This window comes from Melozone crissalis, unplaced genomic scaffold (assembly GCF_028551555.1).
Source record: "Melozone crissalis strain CALT ecotype California unplaced genomic scaffold, PUWL_Pcris_2 ptg000027l_1, whole genome shotgun sequence".
In the NCBI taxonomy this organism is placed as follows: domain Eukaryota; kingdom Metazoa; phylum Chordata; class Aves; order Passeriformes; family Passerellidae; genus Melozone; species Melozone crissalis.
The window spans coordinates 86,628,497-86,641,239 of record NW_026535805.1 but is presented as its reverse complement, the minus strand read 5'-3'; the positions used below and the strand labels follow the sequence as shown (position 1 = coordinate 86,641,239).

At 36.2% G+C, this 12,743-nt stretch overlaps 1 protein-coding gene across 1 annotated transcript in view; it reads left to right on the top strand.

The window, feature by feature from the left end:
- Window positions 1–12,743, top strand: part of FBXL4 (F-box and leucine rich repeat protein 4) — a 53,724-nt gene that overhangs the window by 20,174 nt on the left and 20,807 nt on the right. The window contains exons 5-6 of the mRNA XM_054279837.1: window positions 2,403–2,647; window positions 10,834–11,047. Of these exons, the coding sequence (XP_054135812.1) occupies window positions 2,403–2,647; window positions 10,834–11,047 (459 nt within the window). The remainder of the gene's footprint in view (window positions 1–2,402; window positions 2,648–10,833; window positions 11,048–12,743) is intronic.

Genomic DNA, 12,743 nt, shown 5'->3' with positions numbered 1-12,743 from the left:
AGCGTAGCACAGTACAGCACATCATGTCACATACTCATTATGATATCAAATTGTACTTTATGCTAGGGTACACAGACACAGAAAGTGTGTTCCTGACAGACACCAGACTCCAGGCTAATGGTGATTAATGGTTATTAGCCTGTATGTTTTGAACCTGTTATTTTTGTTTAATCAAAAGCCAGGAAAAAACACTTTATAACATAATAACCTAGGAGTGACATTTCATGGTGTGTTTTCATTCCGTATATTATGAAGTAGTGCAAATTCAGTAAAAAATAAAGATAGATTTTTTTGATTGAAATAGGGGCAGTTTCATCTCAGGTGTGGAAAGACACCCTGTGTGTTACAAAATACTCATTGAAGTAATCAGCTAGTGTAAATGGACGTTGTTCAGTCATTTATAGTTTCATTCACCATTCTCTGTATTGCTCAGAAGTTACAAAATAGCTTTTTTCTCACTGAATGAAGTTTGTATTACTTTACTTTTATCAGATACTGTGTCACATTAATTGTAGACATAAATTCTGCTAATTGTGCAGCCTCTGCTGACTTTTCAGCTCTAGAAGCTATGGGAGAAAAATCAGAGGGAAAAGGTATTAATAAAATAGATATTTAGCTGACTTACAGAGTGTGGATTAGCTGAAATTTTGCAAAAATCAAGATATTAACTTGGGATTATATCTTTGTTAGATCCTAGTTATTTTGGATATTTTAGGTTTCAAAATGTCAACAGGTTCCTAAATGTCAGTTGGGTGCAAACTTTGCTGATTTTAATGTAACTGCAGTTATTATATGTGCATATATATATTTTTTATATAAAAATATTTTTTTATATGCTGTTACATTGAAATATCTCTGCTGGTTCTCTGCATCAATCTGAGTTCCAGAGACAAAAGTCTGGGCTGTTTTTAGGGAAAGGGACATGCAAGGAGAAGAGAAGATGAAAGACTTGAAACCAAGTATGAAAGAAACTGGAGTATATCAAACACTGTATTTTTGCATTGGAGTTAAGCTAAAATGTTTTAAGATACGTAGATCTTGTTGGAAATCTAAATACTAAATCTGGAGCTGAGTAGGAAGTAACATTTTCCATTTTGCAGGAAGTTGAATTGTTTTGTTGTTCCAAAAATGAAGGGGGGAGGAGGGGAGGTGGAAAGTAGCTGCATAATAAAGTGATGCATTGGAAGTACAATCTGTTTGGATCTCACAAAAAGCTCCATTTTCGCTTTACGTCACAGATTTTATTCTGATTTTTGATGGATTTGTCTTATGAATCCTTCTAAGACATTAAAATGAAACGTTGGTATTTTGAAGGGACAGGATTCTCTTCCTTTAGAGTTGATTTGTGAGTTGTAGTTTTTTCATTTACTCTGATTCATTTTGGTGAGTTACTGTTTCCCACTCTGCTTGATAACAGTCAGTTTAAGTTATATAACTTGAGTGCAGGTACTTACATCTGCTAGAGACAGCTGTGGTAAAGTAAACGTTAATTTTTAGATTTCACTTTTCAAGTGCATTTTCTCTGAGTTCCTAAGCTAAAGGGGATTTCTTTATTTTGTCGGGCATTTTTATTTCCTAAAGAGAGTATTTGTGTCTGTGTTGATCATTCCTTGGAAAGGAAAACAGAGAGGAGGGATATTTCTTAGTTCCTGAGTGTGACATAAGTTATTACAAAAACTGTTACAGTGATGCTAGTCAGAAAGGCTGGTGATTATTCTGAAGCTGAGATGATTCAACTGATGCAGTTAAAAAGGGGTTTTGCGGTTCAGATTTTACTCTGGTGTAGAACAAAAATGCTCTCAAAGTATTAGAGCAAGGGAGAGATCGTAAAAGGAGATCTGATTATGTTGAATTTTTTACCTGGTTGCATAGTCCAGAGGAGAGGATAGAAGACAAAACACTGATTTTTAAAGCAGTGAGAAGAGGAATAAATCTGAAATTGGTTTAGGGTGTGGGGAAACTGGGACGTGATATAGTTTTTCCATGTACTTTGCAAATATCTCCCATCTTAAAAACCAAACACAGAGAAGAAGGAGGATGCCAGTTCTGTGTTCTGCTCAATGAAAGAGCAGACTTAGTGAAAGGAAATATATAAACATAGTGTTTACGTATGTATCACTGTTTAAATTAGCATGGGTAAAGAAATTTTTGATTTGAAAGCTTCCTGTCACTTTCATATGCTGATCTGCTTTTTCCTTTCTTGTTTAGCATGTTGTCAAATTGAGAAGGCAGTGCAGTTCTATTTAATAGTTAATTGATTTATTTGAGAAGTTACTTTTACTTAAAAGGTTTTACTTTCCTTGAAGTTAGAACACATTTTCTTACTCCTTTGCAGTTTTCCCTTAATGCTTTAAGTGCTATATGACCATCTGTGACTTTTTCTTCCCTGTTTTTTAATATAGCTCATCCAGTTGATTTTGAGTCACCTTACAGTACCAGACCTGTGTAGACTAGCACAAACTTGTAAGCTACTGTATCAACATTGCTGTGACCCTCTGCAGTACATTCATCTCAGTTTACAACCTTACTGGGCAAGGATTAATGACACATCCCTGGAGCACCTACAGTCTCGCTGCACACTCATCCAGTGGCTGAATTTATCTTGGACTGGAAACAGGGGAGCCATCTCTGTTTCTGGATTTAGCAGGTCAGTGTCAAATGTACAGAAATGTTTTGACAAGCTCTGTTTGCAGAGCTGCTGCACGGTAGCTTCACTAAGTATTTGAAACTTTATTAAAAGGCAAAAAATGTATTGAATTTACTGTAAAGGGTGTGAATGTTATGATGTAGAAAAAAGGAACAGCTGAAACAGTAGGAGATACTAAATATAGCAGCAGAAGTCCATAGCAGTCTGAAGAATCTGCATGTTCCAAGCTGCTTGTGACTGAAAGGCTTCTTCCAGGGGGAGCAGTGTTTTGCTTTCTTCTGGGCTTCTGAACCACTCTGCTAGAACCGAGCTATCAAAAATCCCTCTTACAAGGAAAATGTTTGTGGCTGTTCTTTGTACAGATGAGTCATCAGTAGGACAGTATTAGAATGGCTGCAGTAATAAACTGATTGCATGCTCGCATGGTATGAGCCAAGTAATCACTGGAGTCCAATGTAAATGCAAATATTTTCATAAAAGTGATTTAAAACATTAGCCCTGTTGGAAAACAGGGGGGTTGCATGTGCATATTCCAATGAGCTGAAAATATGACTGTGGTGTAGGTCATTAAATAGCAAATTTGCAGGGATTCTTCTCTCTGTAACAGCCATGTTCTCTGCTTTCTTAAGATATCATTTCTTGCTTCTTTGCTCATTTGCATTAGTTAAACAGCTTCTATCAATGCATTTCATTTAAGCAAAAGTTGTTGCTGCAACTAAGGGGTAATCAGCAATGGCAGGTGAAAGCAGAAATTGATAAGAAACAAAAATGTTTAATATATCTGAAAATGTTCTCTTAACTCTCATTTGTTTTCTGAATAAAAAGGTTAACTCAAGTATGCAGACATTTTCTTTCCTTTCGTGCCTAAGTTCCTTACCTGAGGAAGTAAAATATTTTGAAGAAATATTTTGTCAAGATGACAAAATGGGAATGTCTCTTCTGTTTTTCCAGACCCTCCAGTATAATCCAAGAATCCTGTGCCTCTTTTGTGCTTATTGGTAGGGAAAGAAAATGTACATCAGCTAGTTGAATTGGGTACAAAAATTTCTCCCAAATTTGGATTTTGTGTTAGATACTTTATGCAGAGGATAAATGTGCAAGCTTTAATTGAGAATTCAACTCTGAAATCATGAAGTGCCTGCTTTCTGATGCTTAGCTATTAAGTCTGTCTTTTGAAAACTTAACATATGTGAATCTTTGTGGCAACTTTTTTCATTTCCATAATTTATTTTTTTTTAATATACAGTACTGTGAAAAGTCTTCATAGTATTGTAAGAAATTATTGCCAGATTCAGAGACTTATAAACTTTACCCGTCAGAAACTGGCATTTCTGACTTCTACTTAGTTGAAAATTACTATTACTAATTTTTTTTCTTCAGTGCTGAATTACTACTAACATGTATATGCATACAGTGTTTTTAGATAATAAATATTCATTATTTGTATGTTAATACTCTGTAAGTAAATTAAATCTGTAAGTTTCTATTTCTTATAAGGAATTATATTTATTTGTAACAAATGGAAATAAAAATTTGACATTGTTGCAATTCTGAAATTAGCTTTAGGAAAAAGTGTTTCTTGGAAGAGATGGATGCAGTCTGGGAATGGGAGGTGCAATTCAATCATAAATTTTAGAAGCAAAGTTATAAGTTAAATAATTTGCATGTCTAAACTGTGCTTATCATTTTCCTTGTGGAACAAAATTTCTCCACTGTAACTAGGTCTGGTTTTAAACTTTTTTCTGTTATAGAAATGATTTTGCAACCTTTTCTTCTGTAAAAGCCTTTTCTAGTGAAATCCCCAGCCTAAGTTTTTCTTTTGATGGTCTTCATCAGCACGTTTGTCAAATTTGCTGGCCTCCAGGAGAGGAAAATTTGCTGCTTATTTGCTATGAAAGTATCTACTAATAGAGGAGACTCATTAGAACAAGATTTGCTTTTAATTATTTTTCCTTTTGTCCAAAACCAGCATACGTATATTTTTGTATTTTTTCTCAGCATTTGGAGTTACATTTGTCAGTGTTGAATTCAAAACGCGTAGAGTTGGTTTAATTCTTACAGTTGTACAGTTTAAGTTATGATTTCTACAAGTCAGTGTATGTTTAAATGCTACTCTTGCTTAAATCTTATTTTGGAAAATATCTTTCAAAAATGTTTTTATTGGTTGTTTCTTACGACAGTCTTAAAAGTAGTAGCTTGTATAAATTTGTCATTTTAAAATGTTCATATGTGCATGAAATGATTGAAAATACTAAGAAATGATTGAAAATATGTATTTTCTTCAGAAATGTATTAGAGTGAAAAGGAGTTAAAAGCAATTTTAGGAAATATGACTGGAGCAAATACTGTATTATCATGAGAAGACAGAATGCTTCAGGCATATGAACATCCTGAGGCAAAGCTGAAGGTATTTTAACTTATTGATAACATCTACTCCTTAGGGCTAAAAATTACTATCATAAATTTTTCATTTCAGCATATAATATAAATTAACTAAACTTTATATTAGATTGAACTAGAAGTGTACAAAAAAGTGAAAGGAGTATCTGAGCAGTCTCAGGAGCTTGGGATGTAAAATGACAGGGAATAAGCAAAGATTTCACAGCAAGCATTACATAAGCAGCTCTGCATTTCTCTTGGCTTTAGAGGTCTGGTGCATCTCTTCATGCCAGGGGGAAATATCAGTGTGGGAGGGTAGGACCTATATAAGAAAAGTGAGGGGAGTTGATTGGAGGAGTAGTAAATATTGAGATGCTGAATTAATGCTCTGGGGTTTAAACAGCTCAAGGACAATGACAGTTTAAAAACTGACTTCTGCATGCAGATTTCCTTGGCTCACTGATAATATCATTAACTTGTTTAAACTATTTTGCTTTAAATATCTGAGGAATTAGGATTTTTATTTACATCTGACATTTTACACTGTGAAAATGAATTAATAGTGTTTTATTTTCAGGTTAGTGATGCAGTATTTGCATGACAAGCACATCCAGGAATATTTCTTTAACAGTTTTGTTGTTGTTGACAATTGAAGGCTTGTGTTCTGACAATATTTAATTTGGTGAGGCTTTGCTAGAAGTCAAACTAGCAGGAGGGTCAGAGAAATTACTGAAATATGCACCAAACAGTCACAGAAAATGGGAGTAATATGTGACTTTACAGGGATTCTCAATTTAACAATCAGGTCTGTCTCTTGCTTTAATTTCCAGAGGTTTTTAGTAAAACTTGGGTTGGTTGAGAGTAAGTTACAACATTTGTTTGCATGTTTTTCTTAGTATAGTTTATGTGTGTTGAGAAAAGCACAAGATCCAATACTTGATATTTGACTTACTTACATGCCATGTTTTAGGATTTACTTACCAAAAAGGAAGTATAATACATGCTAGAGTAGAAAATAACATTGTACCAATTAGAATAGCTAGAGGAAGGGAAATTTTTTTAATTTAAAATTTTTTTTTAATTTTAAAACCAGATTACCTTACAAAGTCTCACTCTTAAGCATGAATACTTGCATATGCCAAGAGAACCAAGATGTGTATCCAAATCAATTTGTCTGGCATGTGGTCTCACCATCCTGTGCTGGTCCTATCCTTCATCTCCTGATCTGTGTGCCCTGAGAAACTGCCTGCACAAGTGTTCAGTGACCTGCTAATCTGACTTCCACCAACACACAACTCTGTCCCAGCCCTTGTGATGCCATTTGTTCTTTTTCCTTCTCCTACACCTCTGTGTACCCAGTTGTTCTCCACTCATACCAACCTTAACACTTTGGTTACAATTACCTGTGCTAAATGCTGCTGCTGTCATGTAACATGGCAGTCTTGAAAGGAGAAGCATCACTGTGAATTTAAAAATATATGAACAGATCTTTAAGAATGATATTAAAATGGAATTCTACAAACCATTTTATTAAATGTAAAACTGTAATTGTAAGGCCGAAATAATGCTCTGTGAGCTTGTGCAAGTAATCATACAGATAGAACTACGTAAGAAAGAGGGGTTCTCAAGATCTTGGAAGTGAAATGAGGAAGAATAAAATCCAGGTGAGTTTTGACATTTTGCTTGTCTGGTGACAGGCTCTGGAAACAGGAGACCTGAGTAGCTGGAGGGAGCATGTGGTTGGCTTGAAGTAGACAGAAATGGCTGTTTTATGAAATACTGATTCTAGGATTCTGGCAAATGGGGCAGTATTGTATCTGCCAAGTAACAGAGATAACATCCCTAATATGGATGCTAATGTAAGTTAACATTACAAGGGAAAGTGCTAAAGGAAAAGAATTCTGTCCAACCCTGTGTTATTCACAGATAGAAGTTGCTTCCCTTTTCCACCCTCTTTCTTGAATACCAAATTCAAATATATGCCAATGAGTATAAAATCAGTAGTGAAGATTTTAATTGAATAAAGATTTGGTAAAATCAGCATAATAGAAAACTGTTGTGTTAATTGCACTAAAGGAATGTAAAACCATGTAGCTAATTGCATTTAGGAAGGATGAGTAAATGAAAGAGAACAGGACTGTGATCCCTACTTCTTGTAGAATTTTCAGTTATTTTGAACTGGGGAATATAGAGTAAGTGAGGATCATTAAACTAAGAGTTAATTATAGGTTCTAGATCCACCAGAAAGCATTGGAGGAAATGTGATGTGTTCAGTACCTGCATAAGCACATGTCTAAAGGTATTTTGAGAATTTTGTTTGGGAGGTCTTCCATTCTTTTCCTCCTCTTTGGGAGGTCTTCCATCTCTTGTACCTTGGATTTTAATTTTGGATCATGAGATATGTTTATGATGTACACATGAATTACAAGACTGGAAATTGTTAGTGGGCTAAGTGACCCTGTGATCATGATGGGTTTAACCATGAGCAAATATCATCCTGCCTGATAATAGATATATCTGATGTTTCAGGAAAACTTCACTAGAGCTTACTTCCCAAAAGCTTGAGGGATTGAAAATAAGCAGCAGTTCTTGAGAGTAGGCAGAAGGTGATGGAAAGTGGGATTCCTTTTTTAATAAAAAACAACAATCCCCTCCCCTCTGGGAAAAAAACCTCAAACAAACAACAAAAGAGGGCCCCTCTCCACCCTCCAAAAACCAGAAAGAAGCAAAACTGAGCAACCACAAGGCCTGAAATGCTGCTGTCTAACATGAGGATAAACTTCAAGGGAAAGGCCCAATGCACTGTCTAGCAAAAGAAATGTTCACGTCATCCTAGGTTGTTCAGTCATATTTTATAGCAAACATGAAGGGATGAAGAGAAATCACTTCAGAAATGGTGTGTATAAAATATTGATAATAAAAACAAAACTAAAGGGATGGATGACTGCAGAACAGAGAAAACACTGAGAACAGGAACCAGTCAATCCTCAGTGATTAAAGGAGAGGTATGTGAAGAAATGTGAAGAAATTTTGATTTGGGTGGAAGGTGCTTTTTTGGGCGTTGTTTGTTTTCAGATCAGCTAAATCAATCCAGTCACTCAGAGGCTGTTAAGTCTCAGAAATACGAAGACCATGCCACACTTGGTTTGAAAGTATGAGAACCTTGCCATATGGCTCTGCGTGGAGATCCATGTGGAAAGACAGCAGCAAAAACCTCTATCCTGAGCAGTCTGTTTAATTCAAACAAAGATCAGGTGTCCCAGAACTGTGCACTTCTGCCCAGTGTTCTCTGCCCTGTGCTGCTTGTTGACTTCCTCAGATTCCTCCTTCTGTTCCTCTCTTTCCTACATGCATGCCCACTCATTCTTGTACCCTGCTGCTGCATGTACCTTATCCCCCTTTTGTTTCTGTTTCATGTCTCCTAAATAACCTTTTCCAACAAGGCAGCAAAGCCATGAAGGGCAGTGCTTGTTGCTGTCGCTGTGTTTGGTCTGCTTGTGTGTTTCAAGTGTAATGAGTTTAAATAAAATGTTATGAGGATAATAATTCCTCCAGCTGGTGAGCCTGGAGTTCTTCTCCATGTCTGGGGGCATAACTGAGTGTTTCCCTGACCTGGTAATGTTAACTTTTAATAGTCCTAGAAGGAGAAAAGCATTGATCTCTACTAACATTTATAACAGCCAAACCCTGTTAAATTATATGGCAGTTAAACTAACATCCATTATTGTAATGGAGTCATTCATAAAATATTTATTTGTTAACAAATTAAAAGCTAGAGGTATAATAAGTGGTGACTGACGAAGTTTTATGGAAAATACCATCATTCAAACAAATCTGATAATTTGTTGATGAAAGAAGCTGTGTGAATGTATTGTTAAAGCACTCATTAAATAGAGGAATTGGCTAATTGGTAATCAGCAATGTATCCATATATCTCTACTCTGATTTCCAGGGGATTTCCATCCTGCATTTCTCCATAATAGTGTCGAACTCTATTGCTAGTCTAAAATAGCACTTTAATGTTTAAATACCTGATGTTAATTGTTGTGAATTGTCATGTCATTTCAGCTCTGACATTCCCACAGGAAGGCTTACCAGTCTCTGTGAATTCACTGTGTCCAGTATGGAAACTGCTTGGTGTTTTATTAAACTCTGACTTTAAAAGCTAAAATAGAGCCTAAATAGAGACTGCAGAATTAGAAAAAAACAGTGGAGGAGCAGACTTGCAGACCGTCCATGGCAGAACTCCTGTGACTCTGGGGCTTATGTCTCCCCTTTCTGAGTGTCTCAGACCCTCTCTTTGTTTCTGTTTGCTTAGGCTCATAGAAATGTTGGATGTTAGGGACCTCTGAAGGTCGTCTACTCCAAGCTCCCACTTGAAGTGCCAGTGTCCCCAACGCTAGATCAGGTCAGTCAAGGTTTCAGGTGACTCTTGGAAACGTGCAGGGATGGAGATGCCACCCTGGAATCTCCTTTTCCCTCTGTATTACATAGGATCTACATGATCACACTAAGGCCATGTAATATGCAAGGTGAAAGGAATAAAGAAAGGTGATAATAAATATATAAATAAATAAATAAGGTGACTTGAGTAAGTAATGAAAAAATAAGGAAAGGAGGCAGCTTGAAAACTTGGGTCTTGAAAGATGGACTTCAAGTCTTGGGCTTGGGTGTCATTAAGGAATGCCTCCCTGAATGTGTCTTCTTCTGAGACCAGCAGCAATTTCTTTACTAAGCTTCAGCATGAACAAATGCTTGGGAAGGCTGATAACTCTTTCCTTGCAGCAATAGGTTTTTATGCAAGCAGGAGCCTTGTGTCTGTCTGGCATGTTTATTCCATCAGTTAAACCCAAGAAGTAATACTGACTTCATGGTGGAAGTGTCCGATCCTGAATCTGCTTTGTCTGCCTGAATGTTTTTGTAGGATAGAACTGGTAAGAGAGCAGATCAGAATATTTATTAAGAGAAACTAATTCATGCTCTTTCACAAGTAGGTCCATTATTCTAGGAAATAACATGGGAAACTCATTACAACCTGTAGTTTAAGACACTTGTCTTTCTACTGGAGGAACTATCAAAATATAAGCATGGCAATTGTGGGGGCTCTTAAATCTTCTTAAATATCAAGCTTACAAGCCTAGTGGTTAATTTATGGTTTGATGGTTATCTTTGAAATGAAAAGGGACTAAGTTTATGTCATTTTGGTTAAAGCTCAGATTAGAGATAAAAGAGCTTGAGATTCTGGCACGAGATCTCTGACAGGAAAGCAAAATATAGAGACCATCAAAGTTTCTACATTTTGGGTCTTTTCTCATATGATATATTAATTTTTTATAATTCCAATGAAAGTCATATATTCCATATATTCCTCAGGAATTTGTGTTCTAGAACAGCTAGCAAGTGTTGATTCTGACTTGTTAATGAAAAGAATGAGATTTTTTTTTTCCTGGAAGTCTTAAAACAATTCTGAATGGATCATCCATTTATAACCTAATTTTTATATTTGCAGATCTTCCTGAGATAAATATGAAATTATTGGTGTAAACTTGTAGGCCATTGTCAAAATTGGCTTCAACTGTTTTAAAACATTTCAAACATGATCAGTGTTTTACTTTGCTCCATTATCTTAGAGTTAATAACAAAGCATGTTCTCACTTCCTAAACCAAAACAGAATTATCGAGACCATTGTCTTTTCTTTGTTGAAAGGAATTATTTCCTGGTTTACATGGTTAAGATTTTGACAGTACTCAGACTCTCACCTGAAAGTATGTTAATTTTTCATTTAAAATGTGGGCTTCTTTTACAGGTTCCTGAAAGTCTGTGGCTCTGAGCTAGTACGTCTTGAGTTGTCTTGTGGCCATTTCCTCAATGAAACATGCTTGGAGGTCATCACTGAAATGTGTCCAAATCTTCAGGAATTAAATCTCTCATCATGTGATAAAATACCACCTCAGGCTTTCAACCACATAGCCAAAGTGGGCAGCCTAAAGCGTCTCATTCTCTACAGAACGAAAGTGGAGGTAGGAACAGCTATTTTCAGCCTTTGCAATAAGTATTTCAATCCTGATAAAGCTGGTTTGGGGTTTGGTTTTTTCACAATAATGAAGAAGTAAATTAGTATTTTGAGTGTCAATTCAGAGCTAAATTCAGAAAATCCAAAGGTAGTTTCAAAAACCTTAGGGTGGTTTTTTATTTTCAGAATAGCTCTTGGCCTGCCTCTTTTAACTTTGATGGTAGGTTGGTGACTTTTCACCACCTGTTTTGAGCAATGTGGTAAAATTACAAATTTAAAGCTTTTCTTGTATTTTGAAGTGTACTCTAGTCAAACTGTATTGGCAAATATATTTGTAAAATTACCGTGTTTAGTAACTTCCTTTAATTCTCAGCGTTCTCTCCTTTCAAATGACTTGCTAATTTCTAGATTCCTACAGTCTTTGGATATTAGCACTAATTGAGACACGGAACACAAGTTTTTTATGAAACTTCTCATTTACAGTCTAAAAATTACCTCTTTATACAGTTACTTGCCCAAATCAGAGTTGTTACTGCTTGCTGCGACACATTTCCTCTCTAAGATAGAATGGGTTTGTGTACCGCAAGTAGCTGAGAAGTCTGTTGTGGTTTGCTACATTTTACAAATATTGTATCCTTATAAACTTAGCAGTTTGAATCAGAAAAATTCCATTCTCTCTCAGTAGCTACATTACTCAGGTGTTACAACCTTATCACTGTGGTTTACCGGGAAGCTGTTCTACTTTTGTGTTGCAAAAGCTGTGCCAGAATGGGGGCAATCCCATGTCTCTGCAGGCTTTCTTCCTGGCTTCTGATTCTAGATTAAACATTTTAAGAAGAGTTTGGTTGTGTGTGTTACTTGTGTTTGTGCTTTTGGTGCACAGAAGTCAGGCTGTGACTCTGGATCGTGTGGGGAGTTAATCTGTGGTGTGATGAAGGGAACGAAGCTGGAGCAGTAGGTTCTGTCAGCTAGATGTGCAAGGGATGTCTGGAGTTAAGACTACAATATTGCATTCATAAGCAGTTCACACCTGACACACATGTTAGAGTTAGTTGGGTCTTGTTGTTCTTTATTTGGTGAATCCTAACTTTGTTTTTGCCCAAGTTCCAGCCAGGTGTCTGTAATGGAGTGGGTAAGACAAGGTAGTTAGATTGAAGGGTGATCTACCTGGTGTGAGTGGTGCTCACTGTGGGGTGTGCAGTCACCATGACTTTGTGGTGGCTGCTCTCTGTATTGAAGCAATTCTTATTTTCTTCAAGAAATTAATATTTTCTTCAAGCAATTATTATTTTCACAAAGAAAACTGGTGAGCCCTGCATTTTTTGAATAGAGCTGTATTGGTGCCTTGGATGTATCTGTTCTGTTTCTACAATCCTAGTCTTTTTGTTAATCTTGGATAAATCTCTTTATTTCATTTTGACTCTTGGCTCAAATTTACAAAGCTTTTTCAGATCCAGGAAAGATCACTGTATCAGAGGTAGTGATTGTATAATTTTTTTAGTTTTACTGTTGATTGATCAGAATCTTCTTGATTCTACTCAGGTAACTTCTGAAGTTTGAGACTTCATGCTTGTAATAGTGCAGCAAATGCAATGTAGGTGAATGGTCTGAGGTGAATGGTAACTCATTCCTCTGCTATTGCTTTGCTGAGCAGAGCTTGAAATTAAACTGAGTGTGGGTAAATATTTCCTGACTTTGAAGCC